Source organism: Elgaria multicarinata, chromosome 3 (assembly GCF_023053635.1).
Source record: "Elgaria multicarinata webbii isolate HBS135686 ecotype San Diego chromosome 3, rElgMul1.1.pri, whole genome shotgun sequence".
In the NCBI taxonomy this organism is placed as follows: Eukaryota; Metazoa; Chordata; class Lepidosauria; order Squamata; family Anguidae; genus Elgaria; species Elgaria multicarinata.
In genome coordinates this window covers 97,111,302-97,134,364 of record NC_086173.1, presented here as the reverse complement: position 1 = coordinate 97,134,364, position 23,063 = coordinate 97,111,302, and the positions used below count along the sequence as shown (strand labels likewise).

The 23,063-nt window shown below is 47.1% G+C and overlaps 3 protein-coding genes across 7 annotated transcripts in view; 1 reads left to right on the top strand and 2 right to left on the bottom strand.

Annotated features, from left to right (window-relative positions):
- Positions 1–102: 102 nt before the first annotated feature.
- Positions 103–5,433, bottom strand: PRELID1 (PRELI domain containing 1). Its single transcript, XM_063120981.1, has 5 exons — positions 5,159–5,433; positions 1,955–2,180; positions 1,738–1,851; positions 1,452–1,530; positions 103–465 (listed from the first exon to the last, which is right to left on the bottom strand). The coding sequence occupies exons 1-5, from the start codon at positions 5,248–5,250 to the stop codon at positions 326–328; spliced, it is 651 nt and encodes a 216-aa protein (XP_062977051.1). The 5' UTR covers positions 5,251–5,433; the 3' UTR covers positions 103–325.
- A 181-nt stretch (positions 5,434–5,614) lies between these two features.
- On the top strand, positions 5,615–18,457 carry RAB24 (RAB24, member RAS oncogene family). 4 transcript variants are annotated; one of them, XM_063120980.1, is made up of 10 exons: positions 5,615–5,725; positions 6,611–6,842; positions 7,405–7,473; positions 7,776–7,854; positions 9,415–9,482; positions 9,980–10,079; positions 10,479–10,529; positions 11,282–11,341; positions 11,825–11,933; positions 18,375–18,457. In XM_063120980.1, exons 2-9 carry the CDS (start codon positions 6,726–6,728, stop codon positions 11,890–11,892), a joined length of 612 nt encoding a protein of 203 aa, XP_062977050.1. In that variant the 5' UTR covers positions 5,615–5,725; positions 6,611–6,725; the 3' UTR covers positions 11,893–11,933; positions 18,375–18,457. The 4 variants fall into 4 exon arrangements, with proteins under 4 accessions (XP_062977050.1, XP_062977049.1, XP_062977048.1 ...); XM_063120979.1 differs by lacking the exon at positions 18,375–18,457 and adding an exon at positions 15,064–15,882; XM_063120978.1 differs by lacking the exon at positions 18,375–18,457 and adding an exon at positions 6,208–6,268 and having other exon boundaries at positions 11,825–12,332.
- NSD1 (nuclear receptor binding SET domain protein 1) overlaps positions 18,282–23,063 on the bottom strand; it is a 70,682-nt gene continuing 65,900 nt past the window's right edge. For both annotated transcript variants that reach the window (XM_063120975.1, XM_063120976.1), the window contains exon 23: positions 18,282–22,404. In XM_063120975.1, the coding sequence (XP_062977045.1) occupies positions 20,540–22,404 (1,865 nt within the window). In that variant the 3' untranslated portion in view covers positions 18,282–20,539. The remainder of the gene's footprint in view (positions 22,405–23,063) is intronic.

Here is a 23,063-nt window from a genome sequence, read left to right as displayed (position 1 = left end):
CTCCACATTGCTAAGGAGGGAAGTGGAAACAGGGAGACTGACATTATTTAACCACCGTCCTGAAGAGCAGTGCCCACCTGAGGAACAGGCCCTGGCACTGGATTGAATGGAAGTCTACTCCTTTAATGATAATTACACCTTTTAGAAAGAAGATGATTGTCAAATTTGTACAGTTTCGATTTTTTAAAAAACATAAAACCTAGACACACTGGTCAGCGCTTGTCTTCCAGGGGAAGAGAAGCATGGGTACAGGTGAGCCTTCCAGTATTACTATGCTGCAGTGTGCCGGAAGCACTCCAGTTCCACAGCAGGAAAAACTGTTTCTTCACACATACTGTTGCTTCTTTTTAGTAGCTGCCTTGCTAGCCAAGTCCTTTGCTTTTTCGGTGGCAGCCAAGGCAGTCTCCTTGGCTTTCTCGGTGGCTTCCTTTGCCGTCTCCACCAGTGTTTTAGATGGTGCTTCACCTGTAATAGATCACAGCAGACTCATGAGAGTATCCCCACTGAACAGAAGCCCTGCTGGTAAATAGGATTTTGTGCTGAGTTCTAGTCTGTTCCCGCTACTTCGGTCAGCACTATACATAGGACTAGAGTCCTTAGTTGTGTGGAATGAGATCCACATTGCTAACCTATGTTTGCTTTTTTTGTTTTTGTTTTTTAAGTTTCTAGGCCTCATGTTCATGAAAAACACAAGAACTTGCTACACCAGTCTAGCTCTAAACTAGCACCAAATAGGTGTGGTCCATTTCCTTTTCTGCAGTATTTCCCAAGATAATCTTCTGTTGCTAAAAAATAATAGGCAGCCTCCAACCAGCTCTGCTACTCACCTTTCTCCACAGCAGGCAGGAGTTCTGCATATCTCCTGGATATTTGTCATGGCTCCCAAAACCTCTCCTTTTACTACAAAACAAATTGTTTCCCCCCAAAGTCCATGTCTTCATTAACCATAATCGGGGTGGGAGAGACAGGAGGATACACAGAACTCTGAATTTCCTCTCTTCACTCACCCCATTATTTGGAATGGTGGAAGTGCTCTTGAGCATGACTACCTGCTAGCACCACAAGATTCTCTTGGGATTTCCTGCAGGGGAAAAAAAAAAAAAAGGAAACAAGCCACACCTGTTTGGTGCAAACTTAAGGGCTAGATTGGTGTAGCAAGTTCTCATGAAGGAGGTTCACTGCTCTCTGCGCAGTAAACCAAGGGGAAAACTTTGGTGCTGCGCCATCCCTTTTAGAGCATTCTGGGAAAACTGCAAGAGGAAGGATGCCAATCCCACAAAACTGGAACACGTACCAATCCCTTGATCTTTAATTTCAAGGAAAGGAGGTGCAATCGACAACATTCAAGATGAACTTGTGGGCCATGTTGGACACCATCCCACTCTTTGCTAATGACACAGGTCCACGGCAACCCTTTTTTCCTTCATTGCCACCACCACAGATCTACTCACCTTGCATTTTGGCCAGCACATGCTCAAACCCTTTGGTGCTCTTGGTCACGTTGCTCTTGAACCTGGCCAAGCCAAACTCCTAAAACAAGAGCACAACCAGTCTAAGATGAGGAAGGGTGGGAGAGATGACCAGGGATCCCGTCTGTCTATTTGTGCAGCCTGAACTCTAAGGAATTAGTCTGGCCCTTCAGCTATGTAGCCAGTAGTGCCATAATGTTCATTTCTTGCAGGCAGGCAGACTCACACTCCTCATGTATCAGGCTACACAGATCTGTGGCCCACTCACCTGGACAGCACGGGAGACACCAAACAGACTGGAGGAGACCCAAGCTTCCCGCTTGACTTCTGTCCAGCTACTGTTTTCTGGGTTCTCACTGTAAACACACCGCTCCTCCACCACCTGCATGGGAGACGGTACAGCAAAATGACCACAGCCCCTCCATGACAAATGCCCCCAGCGCTTTACGCCACAGCACCCACCCTGCAGAAAGCCTGCTGCTCACCATAAGACGTGCATGATTGATATTCCAGGTGAACGTGGTCATGGTTCGGTTCTTTGGGTCCACAATGGAATCTTCAAGGATGTAGACAGAATGGCCGACATTGGATGGAAAGAAGCGCTCTGCCCAGCGGGGCATCCTATTGGTCTTGGTTAGGAGCCGCCTGGAAAGCAGCTTCTGGTCTTCTGTCACCTCTCGGTGCAAAATATCTTCTGTCAGGACATGTTTACTGGGGAGAAAAGGGAAAGGTTATTTGGGGTGTCCATTCTAAGCCATCCTAAATGAGCCTGGTTCAGCCATAACCAAGTGGCCGAGTAGCTAACTCACTGTCACTGGAAGCAGAACTCAGCAGGGATGGAAAATGCTGCTTTTAGCTGGACTGGTTTGCTTTCTGCTTCCAGAGCATGAAACCAACTTGCTTCTACTAGAGAGCTATGAATAAGTGTGCTACCAAAAGTTTGGCCAGGGTTCCTTGGGGGAAGAAGGAAGTCCTCTGGGACTCACTCCTGATTGCTCATGGGGCGTGATTTCAGCCTATTTTGAAATTTCACCTTGGCCACTATGCACCTATCATTCCTGACTCAACCTCTTCAGCAGTGATGAAGAGGAATGTCTTGAGCATATTGATTCATACATATAATTAGGGCAACCCACCTGCATGCATTTTGCCTTTGGGACAAGTAAAATATTTTTTATTCAGAAGGTTTTTTTATGCCGCTGTCTGATCATATTCCCCAGGAGGTTTACAAAACGAATAAAACACAAAGTAATCTCAAAGCTACAAAACAGTAAAGCAGCATTAAAACAGCAGGATTAAAATTGCACTGCAAAAACTCAGGAAAAAGGACTTTGGGAGTTGAATGGACAATGACATAGGTGCCAGGCAAGCCTCACTGTGAATGCGTTCCACCACTGGGAAGGCCCTCTAGTAACCACCCACCTTGTCGCCTCACTTATGATTAAAAAAATCCCATAGCCACTTACTCTTCCACATACACAGTCTCTACACTGTATTCACATCCGTTGCTTGGACACAGCTAATAAGAGCTGGAGGGCACACATGCACACAGATTAGCTTGCCTGAGCTGCACTATTTTAAGTAACATAGTGACTGATCATGGAGAAGCCACCATGGCACCTTCCCCCGCCATTTGCATAATTACCCGCAGTGTATGTTGCTGTGTCATCGGAACCCACATGGGTGGCTTACAAGCTTTACAATCAATGACTTGTCATAAGGGTTGTGGGGTGGGTAAGAAGCCACCCACACACCGTGCTGGGTTCAGAATTACCCTCTGCGGTCTTGCGGGTAATTCTGTAAATGGTGATTGTATACGCAATGCGCACGGGATGGGAAAATGTCACAGCGGCTTCTTTTCACCCTCTGATCATCCAAATGTGACCACTGTATAGCCAGTTTGGGTAGAGGGTAATTAAGGAAGAGATCACTGACAGGGCAATTGTTGAGCCTCAGAGTGGTTTGTCCTACTGGAGCTTCTAATTTGTATGAATCATTTTCCTCAGTGTGTGTAATTGACAAATATAGGGATAGGCAACCTGGTACCCTCTAGATACTTTAGATACAACTTCCAGCATGGTCAATGGTCAAGGGATTATGGGAGCACCAAGGTGACTAAATTCAGGTTCGGACAATCACAAGTGTAAAAGAATCCATCATGGCTTCTTTCTACCCCTGTGCATGACCATAATTTGCATAATTAACGTGCTGCAGTGCAGGCTACTGTGTTGTCTGAACTCCGCATGAAGTACAGATGACTTTGTACCCCTCCTACAAACCATGATGTGCAGTAGGGATTGTGAGGTGGGTACGAAGCCACCCCCACTGTACTGGGTTTGGACAACACAGCAAGACATGTTGCAATGTGGGTAATTATGCAAATTACACACGCATAGGGGGGAGAAGCCACGATGGCTTCTTTTACACCTGTGATAGTCAAAACACCACCTAACACATAATGAGTGCAAGAGTGTATGCATGCCAGCCTTCTCCAACGTGGTGCCCTCCAGGTGTTGTGGATATCAACAACAGTCCATGCCAGCATGGCCAATTGCCAGGAATGCTGGAATTTGTGATCCAAAATATCTGGAAGGCACCAGGTTGGGGAAGGCTGAAGCATGGGCCTTTAGCTCCAGCCCTGTGTTAAGGGAAGTTTCCTCAAGGAGTTTCCTTATTTAGCAACTTGCAGAGGCAAAAGGATCTGCATTGGTGGAAGGATCCTTTTCCAGACAAATCTTTAGGCCTGTTTTCTATAAATGCAGACTGATGGCTCCAGCATATGCGTCTGCACTGATCCCAGATCTGCCCTCAGCTAACAAGTCTTTCCGATCTTATTTAGTCCAGTCGCGTGTAGAAGAGCCCCCCGCCCCCGAAGTCCAGGTGACCAGCAGCAACGTGCCACCAGGGCTAAGCAGCTCTCTTAAATTAGGGTTGATCTAGAAAGGGCGCTCAGATGGCAGCAAGATCGCCTAGCACCGCTCCCACCCTCCCTCCATCTAGCGGATGAAAGGTTCATCCACCGGCCTCAGCCAATGCGGACGAAAGGGATCGGCTTTACAAGCACGCGGCGTCCTCCTGCCTGTCAGCGCCGCCCTGTTTTGAGATCGCCACTGGGCGGAAACCCAGGTCGCCGCCGATGTAAGCTGATCAGATCTGGCTGCAATCAATCCTATATGCGTACTTATCGAGGAAGTAATCGCGAACAGGATGAGGTTGCATAGTTGCACACCTGGGCACATTTATCCGAAAGCGAGGCATCGGGAAGTTATTTATTTATTTAATTAATTACATTTATATACCGCCCCACAGCCGAAGCTCTCTGGGCGGGTTGGGACTTACTTCGGGGGTAAACACCCACCCACAGGACCAAGCTTTAAAAATAAAAGGCATCCTACAACTTTGCAAGTTGCCGTCCAGGGCCCCTTGCGTAGAAAACACTGGAAACTCCCCCCCCCCCCGCAGGAATTATATCCTTCCCCAACCTGGCGTCCTCCAAATGTTTTGGACATCTAGCGTTTCTGACTACTGCTTGGGGCTGATGGGAATTGAAGTCCAAAACATCTGGCAAGCCTCCGGGTGGGGTCAGTGTAAATTAAGTCCCATTCATTCCAATGGGTCTACTCTAAGTAGGACTCACCTTGGCTACAGCCCCGCCCGTCCTCCTGCCCCCGCATCCTGCTCGCACTCACCTGTAGGGATTGGGATAGCGCTGCCAGAAGGCGGCGAAGACTTGGTCCCAGGGCCCCTTGAGGACGCTCAGGGTCAGGAAGTACTTCCCCATTAGCTCCGCGGTCACCGATCCTGCGGGAGACGGAGAGGAGGAGGGCTGGTGCTGCTGCTGGAGGTGTTGGGGCTGGGCCACGAGGAAGGGGCTGGCTCGGCCCGGCTTACGCTCCCTGAGCCCTCGGCCCGCCTCAGCTCCTCACCCGACACACGGGCGGCGGCGGCAGCCCTAAGGATGGCAGCGGCAGCAGGAGGCGCCCAGCGGCCGCCATGCGGGGACAGGGGAGCGGCGGCGACTTCCGACGTCCCGCTCGGGCTCTTCCGCTGCTGGTGCCTCGCTCTTCCCTCCGCCCGCTCGCGCTCCCAAGCCCCGCCCCTTGGGACGCGCTTCCGGACGCGGTGCGAAGTCCCGCCCCCGGTGGTGCCCCGGGAAGCTGCTCGGCCGCGCCAGCCACGGAACGGGCTTCGCCGCCGCCGCCGCCGCCCCGTCTCTGCCAGTGGTAGCCGGCGGGCTCCAGCGCCATGAGGCCGAGGTGAGTGCCGCCGTCCCGCTGTTTTCTTGGTCCACCTCCTGGCTTGGTTCAGGGTGGCCGCCGCCGCCGCCCGTACTTGGCCGTCGGGATGTCGGTCCCTGCCCGCGCTCCCCGCCGTTCGGTGCCGCTCGATAGCTGATCCCTCTCCAGCTTCCGTTGAGTCCACGTCGGGTCCTCCTTGACCCCGTTCTGGGCTGCATCACTGATGCCAGACGCGGCTGCCCAAGTGCTGCCGTCGTCGCCTGCTCATGCCAAGATTTCGTGGCTCTGGTTTGGTGGTGCGCTTGTGCCATCATAGGTCAAGTTAATGAAGGCCCGGGGAAGTCCGCGGGCCCCTCTTGACAGATTCACACACACACCCATGACAAGCAGACAACATAATTGAGTCACCCCTGCCATTAAATCTGTGTTGCTGAAGGACCAAATGAGGTTTATTTGATGATGATGATCATCATCATATCCTGCCTTTTCCCCTCTTGCAGAGAACCCAAGGCGGCTTACAAGGTCCTCCTCTCCATTTTATGCTCACAACAACCCTGTGAGGTAGGTTAAGCTGAGAGTCAGTCATCCAGTGACTTTTGTGGCTGAGTAGGAGCTAGAACACTGCTTCTCATTACCCTCTTTAATAACTTTGCCCTTGGGGAAAACTGCCCTCTCCCTCCCGCCAACCAATCCCCTCCCCCTGTCCCCAGCACTGCTACTGTGTGCCATTCACTTTGCAAGTGTCCTCATGCACTGTGGGTGCTCTTGATGGGGCAGGGCACTGGCATGTGTTTGCCTCATACCTGTTGTGATCCGGATTAGTGCTTGGGGGTGATGTGGGAGCAGGGAGGTGTATTTCTACTGCTCCGGAATCACTGTATTTCCTCATCTACTTGCCTACAGGTGAGCTTCTTCTCCTGAGCTGCCTCTCTCTTTGGCTGCTCCAGCTGACCCACAGAGGTGGGGGAATTTGGGATCCCTCCGGAGGGGAGCTCTTGGCTGCTTCAAGGGCAGGAGAATGAGTGGACAGCGTGTGGATGCCAAAGTTGTGATGCTGGGCAAAGAGTACGTGGGCAAGACCAGCTTGGTGGAGAGATATGTTCACAATCGCTTCCTGGTGGGACCCTATCAAAATGTGAGTGTGTCCTTTTCATGGCAGAGGTGGAGGCAGTTGGGCTGAGTTTCTGGACTTCCTCTCTCTATTCCTAACCCACCCACCCCACCTTCTAAACCTTTTTTTGCTTTTACGCTTAAGATTCTCGGGATATTTTTGCGAGGTGTGGTTGTAAACTCCTGGGAACTTTGGGCAGCAAGAGAGAAAGTGAAAGTACTTAATCAGAGGGGGCCATATTGGCTGGAGGAAAGAGAGGAACAGATAATGCCTATTGAAGCAGTCTTGCGATTCACAGAATTAAAAAAAAATTCAAAGAATTGCAAAATTCACAGGCATTCCTAGTCTACAAAAATGCTTGCTTGCCTGCCAGCGCATATCTTTGTTAGTCATCTGTGACATAGTGGCCTGAAAGCTGGAGTGGGGGGGGGGGAGGGAGGGAGGGAGGGAATAACTTCCTTCCCATTTACAAAAGCCTCCCTGTTTAGGCCACTGAGAAGTGATACTTCCTTGCCAGCAGGGACTGTTTACAAGGGGCTGATGGGGTGTGGTGTAGCTGCTTCCATATACAGTCTTCTTGTTTTAGACAATAGGTGCTGCATTTGTGGCCAAGGTGATGCCCGTGGGAGGCCGGACAGTGACCTTGGGAATCTGGGTAAGTCGGACTGGAGGTGGAAGCTATATTGGCTGTTTGCAGTAACCTGTAGCATGCAAGAGAGCCTATGGTGCTTTGGCCATACAGCAGCTTGCTTCTTATTGTAAATATTGTAAACACGGCTGTGATGAAAGGAACTTTCATGGTGAGGGTTGCTGGCCTTCCTGACTCTAGACTTCTGCCCCAAGTTCCTTAAACATGTTTGTTTCCGTTCCTCCGTTTTGATCATCCTGTTTTGCACTGACTGGAAGAGGGCTCTAGGATTCTTTGCTGCTGACTCCTTTTCCACTGCCATCCTCTAGGATACAGCTGGCTCGGAGAGGTATGAGGCCATGAGCCGGATATACTACCGTGGGGCAAAAGCTGCCATCGTATGTTATGGTAAGAGCAGGCTTGCATGCTGACACAGGTTCAGGGTAGTGCTGGATCGCCAGCGCTAGGAGGACATGCTTCTCCTGAGTGCATGCATGGGCAAACTGGGGTGAACTGAGTAGACAGAGTTGGCAAGGGCTGAGCCATTGTTCTGAAGGAGTTTTGTGTGTAAAGCTTTGAGAGTAATATGAAGCTAACAGAGAAGGAGTATAATCGTTGAGTAGTATTACATCGGAGTTTAGTGTTCTGTGCATAATTAGGCCCTTCTATCAGTGAGTGTCTTTTGAGGGTCTTCCAATCCCTCTCTCCTACCATCACCTTCTTACGCTGACAGACTGCCCTGGAGACGAGTTAATTCCTCTGCAGGTGTATGGCAAAGGTGTCTAGCTGAGAACATGCGTTGACCAGCCATGGGCATAACTCCTCAGGAGATGGTCACTTAGCCTCTGCTCTATTTGCCTGGAGGGCTGCTTCTTTCCCTTCTTCCTATGTTGCTGCCCGCACCAGTTCCTCCCTGCTGAGGAACTGCGTGCTCTGCCTCAGGATGAGCAGCATGAGAGAGATCCTCATGCAACATTATGGAGGTTGCTTCATTGTACTTCTGTTTGTCTCCCTGATAAGACCCAGGGCCAGCCATTCTGCTGCCTTAGGCAGAGCTCAAATGGTAGCATTTCCCTCCCGCCCCGCCCCGCCACTTTAAAATAGCCTTCCTCAGCCTGCTGCCCTCCAGTTGTTGTGGACTGCAGCTCCCAGCATGTCTGACCATTGGCTGGGGCTGTTGGGAGTTGAAGTCCAAAATGTCTAGAAGGCACTGAGTTGGAGAAGGTGCTTCAACAAGTCTTGCTGCAGCATCCAGACACCCAATTCCTGCATTCAGCTATGTCTTCCCGTCTTCTGTCCTTCCCAACCCCCGCTTGCGGTGCCACCTGGAGAAGGTAGTTTCACGCTGCTGCATGGCAGGGCCGGTCCCAGCTAAGATCTCATGCTTGCTACTATCCAAAAGAGAGGTACAAGGCTGCCTCTGCAGCACTGCTGTGTTAAGAGGGCAGTGCTGTGGAAACTGTACATCTAGTTCCATCTCCTCCATGAGCAGATGTTTTGGTGGCCGTTGAGTTGCTTGAGGGCAATCATTAGTTGCCACAGTTTAGTCATCACTGGGGAAAGCTTTCTGATGTTTATGTATCTAAACACGCAACTGCATGCATGCTGTAACGCTGAAATTGGGCCTTAAGAGGAGCAAAAGCTTCTCAACCCAGCCTTTCAACATTGATTTGGTGGACGTGATGCAATCAAACCATGCTCCTTTGGGTTCCTGAGCCATAGAGGCTGGGCAATTCCCATTAGCCTTGCTCTTCTTGGGAGGAGGGCTTTTTTGCCTATCTTAAGATTATGTACACCAAAGAATCTCAGAGACCTTTGCAGTGGTTCTATTAGGAACCATTTATGGAAGAGAGCAATGACTCATTGGCTCCAATCCCTTGATGTGTGCTCTTCCTGCATAGCGGTGTGTGGAACTGCTTTATGTATTTTTGGGTGGGATCTAGTCTTGACACCTCCCCACTTCCACAGATCTTACTGATAGCAGCAGTTTCCAGAGAGCAAAATTTTGGGTGAACGAGCTGCAGAACTTTGAGGAGGTAAGTAGATCTCCATTTCCAAGCAGAGAAAAAGCTATCCATGATGTTTCTGGGAGAGCAGCAGGGAATGTTACTCTTGCAGAGGCCTGCGTATGAGACTCAATATGGCTACCAAAGCGAGACTGCTGGGATACTGGAGAGTGGTGTTGGTGTTTATTGTGCGTTTGTATATTTGATTTATATCCCACTCTTTGGAAAGCTCAAAGTTTATATGGGGTTTCCAGACAAGTCTCCCATTTAATTTCTGATCAGACTGAGGTCTGCTTAGGTTTAATAGTGTAACAGCATCAAGTGTCCTCTGACCATTTACTCCCTGATCTCTGTTAATGGTGTTGCCCTGGAATTTCATTTTGGGCATTACAGGGGACAGTTTCAATGTATTAATGGGTTGCTTCTGGAGGTGAGCTCAGTTTGGCCACACAGTTTCTTAGGACCAGGTGAGGGCATATATACTTGCTAGACTGACCGTATATCTGCCATGTTCTCTTCCTCTGCAGAACTGCAGGATCTATTTGTGTGGCACTAAGAGTGACTTGTTGGACGAGGATAGGCGAAGGCGGGGAATTGATTTCCATGATGTTCAGGACTATGCTGATGGTGTGTTTGTTTCTTCATTTGCTGCTAAGAGGGTGTGTGTGCTCCATTGCTGGGGTCTGCGGTGGTGTCCCTTCTGAGTTATGCATGGGGCAGTTCAAGTTGACTTCCCAACTTACCATTAGGCTGAATATGTGCTTGGAACGTTGTTTGCAGCAACCATTTTAGGGAATTCATTCATTGACCCCACTGTGCCTGTGCCTTCTGAAACGTCAGGGTTTGGGAGGGGTGAAGGGGAGGGGAGCTGGCCACTTCCACGGGTTGGGAGAGGGTTGTGTTGAACACACAGGCTCTAGAGTCCACACCCAGCTTGAGGACCTAGGGTTGGGTGGTGTATCATCTGCCACTGATGCTTGGGGAGATTTCCCCTTAACCTCTGCCTTTGATGTACTGTAATTTCAGCGATCAAAGCTGAGCTATTTGAAACCTCGAGTAAGACCGGGCAGAATGTGGGTGAGTATCCTTTTTGGAGTGCATTTAATGTCTTTATGCTAAACAGGGTTAGGGAAACTCTTTCAGCCCAAGGGCCGAATTCAGTTTCAGAGAACCTCGGGGGGGGGGGGGGGGCAGCATTCCAGGGGTAGGTGGGGCCGAAGGCAAAAGGAATGGAACCAAAAAAAAGGGGGGGAATACCAGCCTATTGTAGCTTAAAACTCTTCTTGCCTGCGACTGAGCCTTAGGAGAGGCATTTATTTCAACCATTCAGAATGGGGGGTGGGGGTGGAAATCTGCACAAAAGCTGGGAAGAGGAGAGGCCTGGGGGAGAGGAGAGGCCTGGAGGAGTGGGCAGGGCGATACAGGGAACTTTGGAGGGGCCGATTGCTATCTTAGGAGGGCAGAGTTGGCCCCCTGGGCTTGAGGTTCCCCATCCCTGTTCTAAAGTGCAGCTAGTACATGTGGACATCCCAGAATGGGCAGACTTCTGGAATGATGTGGACTAGACTGATGCTCTCATCCTCGGACCTTCTTCTTTCCCCTATTTTGCTACTCTCTGAGCATGTTTATTCAAAAGCGAATCCCACTGAGTTCAGAACTATCACCACTGCAGTCTGCGAGTGAACAAGTGGGATGAATGGCTGGCCCACGAAGTATGTCTATTAATTTGGGTGCCTCAGCAATTGCTCGGAGTTTGGTAGGAACACCTGAGCAGATCTGAAGATAGCTGTGGGTGGGGCATGACCTTTTGGCGTTGGTTTTTGTTTTAGATGAACTCTTCCAGAAGGTGGCTGAGGATTATGTGCAGTTCGCTGCCTTTGAGATGACAGGTGAGCTTCTAAGCCAGAGCCTTCTGCTTTTCATGCATCTACACGCCCTGATGAAAATGCTTCTATCCTCTGCTGTAAATTGTTTTCCTGGACTGGCATGCACCCAGCACATTCCCTTCACATGGGAGTGAGTCTTGGAGGTGCTCTCTGAGTAAGTGACGTTGTTGTGAGGCTGTCCTAAGGAATGCTCACGTTCTTGTTATATACATAGGAAGCAGAGGGTCCATGAACATCACTCTGCTGCAGATATCTGGGCATCTACCTTCTGCCCACCCCTGCCCTGCTGGCTTGGTGGTAATGTGGAGGGTTGGAAGGTGGCTAAAGAGGAGGGGTGTTGAACCTTACACCTTGGGTGCGTCGAGATGATCGGAATGGGGCACAGTTCTCCCTTGGGAAGCAGAGGTGTCCTTAACAGAGCCATAAGGATCCTGCTGCCACAGGTCTGTGCCACTTGCCTAATCCTTGTATATGTTTTATTTTCAGAGGAAAAAGGAGTCGATCTGAGCCAAAAGAGCAGCACCACCTACTTCTACAGCTGTTGCCATCACTGAATTCTATCCTTATTTTGCCAAAAGCAGCACTCCCGTTTGAGGTTAGCCGTTCATGCTCTTCCGACGGTTCGTGCCTTTTACCTGCTATATGGCATGCCTTGCCCTTCGGACATGTAGAGCATCACTAGCACCTCTCCATGGAAGAGGGCAAGAGAAAATGCAGCAGACCCAGAATTTGTCTGCATATACTGCAAGACTTGCTGCCTTGTTGCCCAGAGACCGTGATTGCCTTGTGCTCCCATCCCCTCCAGAGGCTGACTAAATTATTGAAGCGTGTCAGGAATTGCTATTTTTCACAACTGGCTTCATGCAGAAAGACACCCTGTGCTGGCGGTCGTTGATTCTGCTGTCTTGAAGATGTTGCCTGATTCTTTGCTTGTTATTTAAATAGCTTCCAGTAAGTTATATAAATGTAAATAAAAGTGCATTGTGGTTCTGTGTTGTTGAGGAACATGGTCAAGTTTGTGTTCTTGGTGGAGCAGTTTCTGCAGCTGAAACTCTCCCCACGGCCCGAGTTCGATCTCAGCGGAAGCTGGTTTCAGGCAGCCAGCTTGGGTCGACTCAGCCTTCCATCCTCCCGAGGTCGGTAAAATGAGTACCCAACTAGCTGGGGGAAAGGTAATAATGGCCGGAGAAGGCAACGGCAAACCACCCCCCTATAAGGCCTGCCAAGAAAACGTCAGCGAAAGCTGGCGTCCCTCCAAGAATCAGTAATGACTCAGTGCTTGCACGAGAGGTTCCTTTCCTTTCCTAACACCGAGGGGCAACTGCAAAATATGGTGGCTGACTTTCCATCTGCAATTACGATTGGAGAGGTATGCTTTTAATCTATGGTTATTTTTACAAGGGCTGTCCATGAACTTCCAGCATTTTTCTGTGACGATTGGACAGCAAAGACAAAAGTTTGTTTTGGGTAAAAAGGCAAAAGTATGGAGCTCAGGCATCTACCGAGATCTTTTATTGGCCAATTTCAGCTGATGAAGGTGTACATGAGTTAAACAAGCCCAGTTGATCCTGTCCTGTGGAATCACCTTTTGTTATTGCTAACTGCTTGTATGTACAAGCAATGATAGGGTTGTGATTATAAGCAGGGATTCTTAAATCTATGGTTGAGCAGAACCCCATGGGTGCCACTGTGCACATCAGGTGCTACTAGGGAAAGCAGAGCTGCCAATGTGCTTTGGCATCAGTGTGGAAGCTGGGAGCATGAAATAATAGGCTCAGTGGGAAAGTTACAGAACTAACGCAAATATATTTGCCATTTGACAGGGTGGGTTATTTCATCAGTTTCCCCCTATATGATGAAACACTGCAGTGTTATACCTCAAATGAAATAGTGGAATGTGAACATAATACACTACCATAAGTTCATCACCCCAAGCAAATGGCTTTTCTCCCTTCATAGCCTTTGTTTTATGCTTTAAACGTATGACTGGAAAGCTTTTTACTACAATACTAAAGAATACCGAGACCTGCGTATATGGCACTCTCTGACACTGGGGTTATTTTCTGGACCATTTTCCCCCAAACATCCTTAATTCCAGATATCATTCTGAAATACATTTGTACTAGGATATAGTCCCTCTTTTGCATGGGATGGCAATCAGAATTATTGGGCATATTCCAATGAACCTGAGAATTTCCCCATAAATAAGCCTCTCAAGCTACACTACAGGGGAAGATAAGGCATGGTCAGGAAGAGTGTGTGCTGTTCCTAATCTCCCAGCCTTTTTAAGAATATGGACATGTTTATAGGTCTGATGAGCACTTGTAAAATCAGCAGGTATAGTCCAGTGGTTCAGTTTCTTTTTATTCTAGCTATTAATGTATGTGCAGTGTAATCCTAAGCATGTTTACTTAGAAGTGAGTTCTACTGAGCTAAATGGATGCGACTAAGGCTGCAATCCTATGTACACTTACTAGGCAGTAAATGCCACTGAACACAGAGTACTTACTTCCAAGTAAACATACATGGGATATTCCAGAACACTCTCATCAATTACCTAAAGGTGGCAATTCTTGAACAAATATCAACATGAAATTGTTGGAAATACAATGCATCAAGAGATTCAATTCTATTTTCTGTGGTTTGAATGAGCATAAACCTTTTTTTTAAAAAAATCACACTACATATGTTGATTGGTACACCACTGAAATTATGATTCTCTTATCGTCCAACTTTGTTTTGTGAATGACAGTTGTTAAACGTAATTATCGCTGTCTTTACTTCCTGCATTTCAATCCTTCACACAACACAATTTATCTCTCCGGCCCCCGCCCCGGCAGCATGTGTATATAAATCTACCAATTTGAGGTTAATACTTAATGCATCTGATGAAATGGACAATATCCAGGAAAGCTTATGCCAGGAAAACATTGTTAGCCAGAAAAACCACTTTTTGTTGTTTTTTGCTGCAACAGACCAACATGGCTGCTCTTCTGGAAAATGCACGGATTAGCTCTGCATGTTGGTTGTTTCTCCACTGAGTCATGGAAGTGAAAATAATAGTCCAAATTTTGTTCCACTATTAACTATTGCTTTTTGTAAATTTCTGCAACTTTCCCAAAGCTGATGCCCTCCAGAGCTGTAGGGACTATACATGACTATGTGAGTTGCAATCCAATAAATCTGGACAACACCAGGTTGGGGAAAGGCTGAATTACTGCTTTGATCCAGAGGAGGTTCAGCAATCCCAACTATGCCCTATAGAAGACAATGAATTCAAGGTCCCGGCCTTTCCTGGCACAGGTCTCTCTTTACCAGCTTCTTTTTGAGGTTAAGATGCTAATTAGAACCTATTCTGCCCAGCCTCAATGAAACAGTACACACAGTCAAGAGTAAAGTTACACTTTACTTTACAGTAATTGCTTTCTTTTATATACAAAGAATTACAGTACATATTCTGGGAACACCTGGATAGGACAACCTTTTTTTCCATTATAAGTTTCACATACACAGCCAACTGGGAAAGGGGGAGCAAAATTAAAGTGATCCATGATCCAAAACTCTTCCTCTTCTTCCAATGTAGATATTGTAAACATTTTTTCCCTTGCCAGCTCTCTAAAGAGAACGCAGATGAGAATTGGGTAGCTCTGTATAAACATATTAAGCTTGACTGTGGCTAACACCACTATATGCTCTGTTGACTTCCTTTTCCATTATCCATGCAGAAGCACAGCAATTAGTCAGCACTGGAGAGTCACTGCAGAACAGGGGTTTGTCTAGGCCTTCTCCTGCAACAGCTCTGCTCAGTCACAACTCCCATTGAGGCACTCTCCAGAGTCAGCAAGCAGCATGCCTGAGGATGAAGCAATACAGATCGCTTGGAGAAACATAATCTTCCCCCTCCGGCTCATGTTAGCACTGCTCAAGACTAATTTCCTCTCTTATTTGATGTTACTTCTCATCTAATGGAGTGGGAAGAGCCCTCCAACGCAAGCCCTTTCAAACACAACACACAGGGGTAGTCTGCTAAGCTTGTACAGAAGTAGTTCTCTCCAAAATACTACTGACACATTTAAAAGCACCACACCACGCAGTATATCAACATGTGATTAAGAGGGGCATCCTTCTCCAGCTGCCCCAGGGATCATCTTTCCAGAGAAGTAGGGGAAAGTTCTCTGTGACGCTGCTCAAGAGAACTGGGAGGAAAGGCACTCGCCTGCCCCTCAAGGCATCTGCATAGTACTCACTCCCGCATTCTAGAACTCTGGATGCTTCCAAGGTGTTGCTCTGCGCAAATGCAGAACCCATGTGATCACAAAGAAGAATAGTTGCTTGTGCAGGTGCAAGCGTACACTTTCAAAAAGCCACCACATCAGTAGCGAGAGTGCACGGGGAACTAGGGGCCCATAGAGACGCTGATCCCTACCTCCCTGAAAAAGGACAGAGTTTGGGAACTTAGGAGGCAAAGTTGTGGCCATCATTAATGGATGGTGTCCATGTATGCTTATGCCACAATAAATTTGCTTGTCTTTAACGTGCCACAAGTCTCTCCTTTGTTTTTGCTTCAACAGACTAACACAGCTACCCCTCTGGAAACTTCTACTTTGTTATTTCTATCATTACTTGAGAAATGTACTCTGAAATATCTTGCTCTCCAACATGAAGTTAACCTAGGCACATGTAATGTAAGACTGTTAAAATGTCACAGTTCACTTCCAGTGTCACCAACCCTCTGTATCCCATAGATGGGGAATTCATCAATACTGTAAAATGTCACATACTCAACACATCAGTAACAAACTCTTGTTATCATGTAGGCCTGTTAGAGTAGCTATGCAGAATTGAGGGGAAGGCTCGATCTGCTTTAGCACAGGGGGGGAAAGTGCGCCGAAGGTTTAAACGCCATTCCAAATTTCCAATTTCCATTAAAAACTCCCAACTCCACTCCACACTATACATCCCAAAGCAAGTAAATTGCAGCCAGCTTATCACCCCAAAAGTTATGCATCCCAAAGAAGCAAGGACCATTTGCAGGCACAGTTAGCAGCACATTACTGAATTGCACGGGCAGGGAGTCTCCAGATATTTCAACTGCTCTGGTTACAACCCTACCACTGGAAAAGGGAAGGAGTCTTGTAACGTTAAGATTAAACTTTAACCATGACAGGGACAGGAACTGAATTTAGCCTTACCCTGTTCAGGTGCCAAATACCCCACTGCTTAAAAAATAAATATTAACATTTTTTTAACAGACCTAGGCACCTGCAGGCTTTTGAATCACCATTTTTCTTCCCCCAAAAGTTAGGTCACAACTTTCCTATGGGAAGAAGCAAAAAGGCACAATTCTGCTCTCCAGGGCAACCTGCAGAATTCTGAATAGTGACCAGCATTGTAACATTATTTTTTCACATGAAGTACATTTAATAAAGGGGGTTGCAAATTTTAAAAAGGAGGAGGGAAGGCCTTTTGCGAGATCCATTATGAACAATCCCTCTCACCAATCTAGGTTGCAAGGACAACTACCTGGCCCAATATATTTAGGGCTACAGGTATTTCATAATTCTGTGAACATACTGAGCAACTGTAAAATCTGGTACTGGACATAGCATTCAACATCTTCAAAATCTCAGCTTTCAATTAAAACAGTTTCTAAAGTTGCAAAAAAGAAGTGGGGGGACAATTCCTAGTTGAATTTCAGATGTCCATGATGGAGAGATGCGGAGTCAAATTTGCAGTAGACACTAGTTCCTTGCCCCTTCATGTTATGGCCAAGAACAGAATTATGAAATAAGTAAAATGTGTGGAAAATCTGCTTATCCTCATGTCACAGAACAGACCATCATGCCAGAAGGAAGAGTCAATTTTGTTTCTGCCAGCCCTGCTCTTAGCAAAGGTAGTTTCAAATTCAGGCTAGAAAAGGGCAGGCAACGGACACATGAATATTGAATCCTTCTTCCAACACTTTTCTGCCTGTTGTCCTTTTGGCCAGCCATTCCTCAAAGTATTACAACACGCAGCCTCTGCTTGGTCCTCCTGCCTCATGCAAGTGAGCAACTCTTCCCATTTCACAGAGGAAACGACTCATGCCTTGTGTTGACAAAGGGCCAGCTGCTGCTTACTGTTCCTTTGCAACATTTCTCTAAGCTGTGGTTTCCTTGCTTACCCTAATGAACTCGACACCAGCCTCTGTACCTGAAGAGGTGCTTTCTACGTCGGATAACACTGAACTACAGACATGCACGGACACACACACGCACCAGGTGCAGGTCTCTGATTTTTTCACTTCAGACGCTTAGCTTCAATTTAGCCATTTCTCGTTTTCATGAAACAAGTCATTCAGGGAGGGAGCAGGGCTGTAAAAATGAATCTGTACAGAGACTCTCAAGGGGGAAGAGAAGGATAAAGCCAGTCGCCAGGCAAAATGTTTAAAATGCCATGCAAAATAATAGTATTATTTTTTAAAAAAAATCCACCTAAATTCAAAGAGTTCCTAGCCAAAGATTCAGAATGTGCTGCTGCCTTGAATCCCCTTTGCTACAGTGTCACATACTTGTTCCCTAGAACCTGCACTTAGAAGTGATTCAGAATGAAATGTTCTCTGTTTCAAAGATTTTAAAATAGCCTCCACCAAAAATATTCACAGTTTATTATTTTTCCATGAAACAAATAGCTAGTTAAAACACATGACATTGCAAGAACAGAGTTGGACAAAGCAGTGCAGATATCTTTCTTGTTACAGGTACAGCTGGCTGGGAGGGGCTGGCACAAAGGAAGCCCTAAACACACAATCTACATGACGAAGTCCAGCTCAGGGGGGGTGGGGAGGCCTAGATATGTGAAATTTAGAGCTTTGTAGGGGGCTTTCCCACACATTTAATTTGCTGAGCCTCATGATTGGATTGGCTTGCTTGCTTGTTTAAAAAGATGATCTTTTCATTTAAAAAAGAATGTTTTAGTTTTAGTAAAACACCCTTGGCTTCTTGTTTCTGTCTCAATTATTCAGAAGAATTGTCCTGTTTCCTTTTCTTTTGTTCAGGAATCACGCAGGAACAAAAGGTGTTTGAATCTCCCCATTTTCAGCAATGAGCAGCCCTCGGCCTGCAGGTCTTCAAGGAAAACCAACTTTAAGCACTAAGATTCCATTGGCCATAAAGCTTTTACAAAGTCACTAGTTGTACTTGGAGAGGGTGAAATGATTCAAAGGAGAGGATGAGATGCACAACTGCGAAGGGAATATTTTGCAGTGCCAAGCAGGTACCGTCATTGTGGAAAGTCAACATTGGAAAACGTTACGGATCAGAATTTGAATGTATAAATTGTAATACTGGTAGTAATTGCCTATAAGATCTGAAAACCCCAGCATTACATGTTCCAAGGTGAGAGGATCTGGGTGGGGATAGAACTAGGACTCGCTGCTCTGTGCAAAAAAACCTGGAAATCTACAGAGGACAAAACAGGAGCTGGCCAAAAGATTGCTGCTTGAAGCTGGAGCATGACAGACTGTGTGACTTCAGCTGTGCAGTCAAGTATAATCTAAAGGAGGCAAATGTTCATAGGAGGGGCGGGGCGGGGGGGGGCAGTGAGGTGATGGTCAAGCTGCTTCCTGACATCCTAGTGTTGAACGGAAACCACCATGTGAAATACCTGCATGGTATGCCTGCCTGTCTCTACGACATCCAAGATCAGCAGAAACATAGCCATTTTCAGGCCCAAGTAGTAACTTTTCTCTGATCCCCTAGTGATAATTCTAGAGTGATACCTGATCAGTATCATAGCAAGCTGCATTTCAGTCTGCAGGTAACATTTTTGTCTGGTTAGGCAACATTAAATGTTTCCACCAGATTTATACAGAATACAAACCTGGCAGTCCAGCAGGCATGAAATGTTGCACTGACCATAAAACGGAGATGAAGAAAAAGAACATTGATCTCAGCCAGATGCTGGAGCCCTTTGTGTTCCAGTGTGAGAACTATGACCTCAACTACCTCTGTTTCTGACATGCAGAGACTCCTCAGTGTAGCCCAGTTAAGTTCAAGTCATCTTCCAGTCTTTTTTTGGGTAATACAAGAGATGCATTATGCCAGAGACTAATCAGGTAACATTAACAATATACTTTCCATCTTGGACACATATATTTTCTAATGGGCTATCAGTTCTGTTCCATCTTTTGAATTAGGCTATCTTTTAGCCAGATGAACGCACCAAAGTTGCTATGACTACTGCAAACAATGTAAACATTATATCTAAGACCATGTTTGCAATGGAAAAGGGTAATGTTAGGTTCATCAGTCCACAATGACTGATAATTGTGGCTGTAAAGAGACTGGGTGGACAAAAAATGTTAAGAAACAGCAATGATGCACTGCAAAATCCAGTAGAGATATTTACTCATTTCTCTAACCTCCGGTTGCTCTTAGTGGTCAAAATTCTGTGGAAATGGGAGCTCTGACTGCACTGCACTAAAGATCTAAGTCCCAAAATAAGAATGCTGGTAGATGGTATCTTTGAATTTCTTTTATCCCCACCTCCAAGTGCAAGGCCTGTCAGAAGACCTCAGGTGTTCACAGACGAGTTAATGGTTCTCTCCAGCAGAACTGGACTTCTCATCTAACTTCAAGTAACATTTCCACATACCCCCCAAAAGCACCTATATTTGCCAAGCTCTGCCCTGGCGGCATATTCTCAAGCAAACAATTCTAAAGCAGAACTGTGAGGAATGAGAATTAGGGAGAAAAAAACGTCAAGTCCCTTCCCTTCTCCCAAGAACTGATTTCATAAGTTAAATGTTTTGGAAAAATGAAGTGCCAGTGGAAATTAGCTGGCTGCATCTATGTCTTTGGAACTATGTTGGGATAAATCTAGGAAACACACCATTAATGCAGGTCTGTCACTCAGAAATTCAAGATTAGTAATTTGATTATTTCAATGGAATTAGAGATTTTATCCACAGTGGATTCCTTTATTTTAGCTTTATTGTTTGCAAAATGAAGAAGGAACAGACCGTCTACATTCTTGCTCCTTGGTTGGGCATCATCCAGATTTAGGCAAGTGTACCTGTATAGGTTGGGTGGGTTGTTGTTGAAGGTTAAGGATCTGGGGAAGTGATTTTTTAAAAAAAACCCAAAAAGAAAATACCTTTCCCCATACAATTTAAAAAACAAACAAAACAAATATGGTGACCCGTCTGGCCTCAAACTGGCTTCACTTAGGTTTAGACTCAGTAGGTTCGTGGCCAGGAGAATCCTGGTTCAGTACTAGCACCGCATTTTGTTCAGACAAAGGCAAAATGTCCTGCCCCACAGGTGTTTGTGCTTTCCCAGAGAGCCAAGAGATCTGCTCCAATGTCTGAATGTTTCTGTTCAGCCACGACGTTTGCCCAGAAGGCAGTGGAGCTTCCCTTCCAGGCCAAGGGGGCTGTTCGAATGCACACAATCTTTCTGTTGACCAAAATGCCTGCTCCGTGGAGGGTGCAGGCGCCGCTTCTTGGCCTGGACAAAGACTGTGCTCAGGAGACTGCCGTTTCTCAGCTGTCCAGAGTGATTGCTCCACAGATGGCAGCCCTTTTGCACTAAGCCAAGAGGTCTTTTCGTGCATTTGCAAGTTCTCTAGGGGGCAGCCTGTTTGTCCCACATATGTTGAAAATTTCCCTGTAGGTCTACAAGACTGCTCACCAGACACAGATGTCCGTTCTTTCTGCTGAGGATTCTGTTCCACAGTCACAGAGCCTCTTTCTTTTGGCTGAGCATTCTGGTCAACAGGCCTCAGTGCTTTCTCTGAAAGCAAAGGCCTTGGATTTAGTGGGGCAGGAAGCCGGTCTGATAGCTGTGACCTCAGGCCTGTGGTGGTAGAAGGCTTGTCTGATGGCACAGGGCGAGCATCCACTGGGGTAGGAAGCCTATTGGGGGTTTGAGGCCATGAGCCCACAGGAGTAACTGGCTTCTCTGATGGTTTAGACCTCAGGACTATGGGGGTGACTGGCCTGGCCAAAGGCTGAGGCCTGAGACTCAGGGAAGCCACAGACTTTCCTGAAGGCTGAAGCAGTGGGCCAACAGAAATGGCCCTATCCAGTGGCTGAGGCCTCAGAGACTCAGGCTCTGCAAGCTTGTCCAACACCGGGACCTTTGGTGTCTCTGCGGCAGGTAGCTCATCTAACGCCTGAGACTTAGGAGTGTTTGCAGAAGATGGCACGTCTGGCCCCTCAGGCTCTGGCATTTCCACAGCAGCACTTTGGTCTGTTGTCTGAGGTCCTGATGCCTCTGTGGCAGGCAGCTTGTGCTGAGGTCCAGATGCCTCTGTGGCAGGCAGCTTGTCAGAGGGCTGTAGCTCACGAGCTACAGTGGCGGATAGCTTTTCTGAGGGTTGCAACTTCTGAGCAAGAGTGGAGGCTAGTTTTTCAGAGGGCTGTAACCTCAGGGCCACAGCGGAGGGAGATTTTTCTGAGGGATGTACCCTAAGAGCCACGGCGGAGAGTGGCTTGTCTGATGACTGCAACCGAAGGGCAAGGGCTGAGGACAATTTGTCTGAGGGCTTTAGCCTCAGGGACAGGGTGGAGGGCAATTTGTCAGAGGGTTTTAAACTCAGGGCTAGGGTGGAGGGCAGTTTCTCTGATGGTTGTAGCCTCAGTGCCACTGTGGAGGGTGATTTATCTGAGGACTGTAGCTTCAGTGCGACAGAGGAAGGTGGCTTGTCTGAGGACTTTAGCCTCAGAGCCAACGAAGAAGAAGGCGGTTTATCTGAGGGTTGCAGCCTCAGGGCCACAGTCAGAGGTAGCCTCTCTGATGGCTGAGATTTCGGGCCTGTAGCCGCCGGCTGCTGGTCTGATGGCTGAGTGTTTTGGCAGCCAGCTGCTGATTCTGTGGGAGGCGCATACTCACGAATCTCTCCTGGCTCTAGAGGGTGAGGTCCACAGGGATCATGTTCTGTGCATGACAGGCGTCCATCCAATTTGGAGATGAACAGCATGCCTTCTCGATGCTGCTTGCAGAAGGACCTGGGACACATCTCGCAGAAGGAAGCCGCTTCTTTGTTACACATGTCACACTGATGCCAAGGACACTCCCACTTCCCTGCAACATGGGAGAAGGAAGAATTAAGAGAGAGGATGGATAGGGCGACTCGCTTGCCAGAGAAGAAAAATACTGAGAGCAAGAAACAGGAATGCCCTGCCTGATGGAAGCTGTTTAGGGAATGTGTCAGCGAATTCAGCTTCAGTTTACTAGGCATCCAGCTGCTAGTATACAATTACACAGTGTTTACAGAACATTCAGAAACCCAACTCAGTACTGATTAAGTTCTAATCACTGTATTTTAACATATCTTTGTTTCAAGCTATGAAAAGGGTATCAATTCAAGTTAAAATTTCAACCTCAGTATATATATTTTTCTAAAGAAGAAAGTTAATTTCTTCAAGCTATTTTTATTGTTTACCAAGGTGTGAGTGTGTGTTTGTTTTTAAAAATAGGGCCTACAGCTAACATTGCTCTGTGAAGAATGGAGCTTGATGAGGAGCACTGAAAACATGGAATGGCCTTATCATACTGACAAATGCTTGTAGGAATCTGTGTTTATGGAAAAAGCAAAGAAGGAAAGAATCCCAGAGAGCAAATGGACATTGGGCAAGGCCTGAAAAGAATGAGAATTGAGGAATTGAGAAACAAGTACTGCAGACACAGCTGGGGTGGTCATCCTGCTTCACGAGAAGCAACTTCTTCTTCTACTACTACTA

Coding starts and splice junctions, on each gene's coding strand:
- PRELID1 (XM_063120981.1), bottom strand. CDS start 5,250: ATGGGGAAGTACTTCCTGACCCTGAGCGTCCTCAAGGGGCCCTGGGAC. Junction 1,852..1,954: donor TCAATCATGCACGTCTTATG/GTGAGCAGCAGG, acceptor TCTCCCATGCAG/GTGGTGGAGGAGCGGTGTGT. Junction 466..1,451: donor TGTGCTGGCCAAAATGCAAG/GTGAGTAGATCT, acceptor GATCTATTACAG/GTGAAGCACCATCTAAAACA.
- RAB24 (XM_063120980.1), top strand. CDS start 6,726: ATGAGTGGACAGCGTGTGGATGCCAAAGTTGTGATGCTGGGCAAAGAG. Junction 7,474..7,775: donor CAGTGACCTTGGGAATCTGG/GTAAGTCGGACT, acceptor GCCATCCTCTAG/GATACAGCTGGCTCGGAGAG. Junction 7,855..9,414: donor AGCTGCCATCGTATGTTATG/GTAAGAGCAGGC, acceptor CCACTTCCACAG/ATCTTACTGATAGCAGCAGT.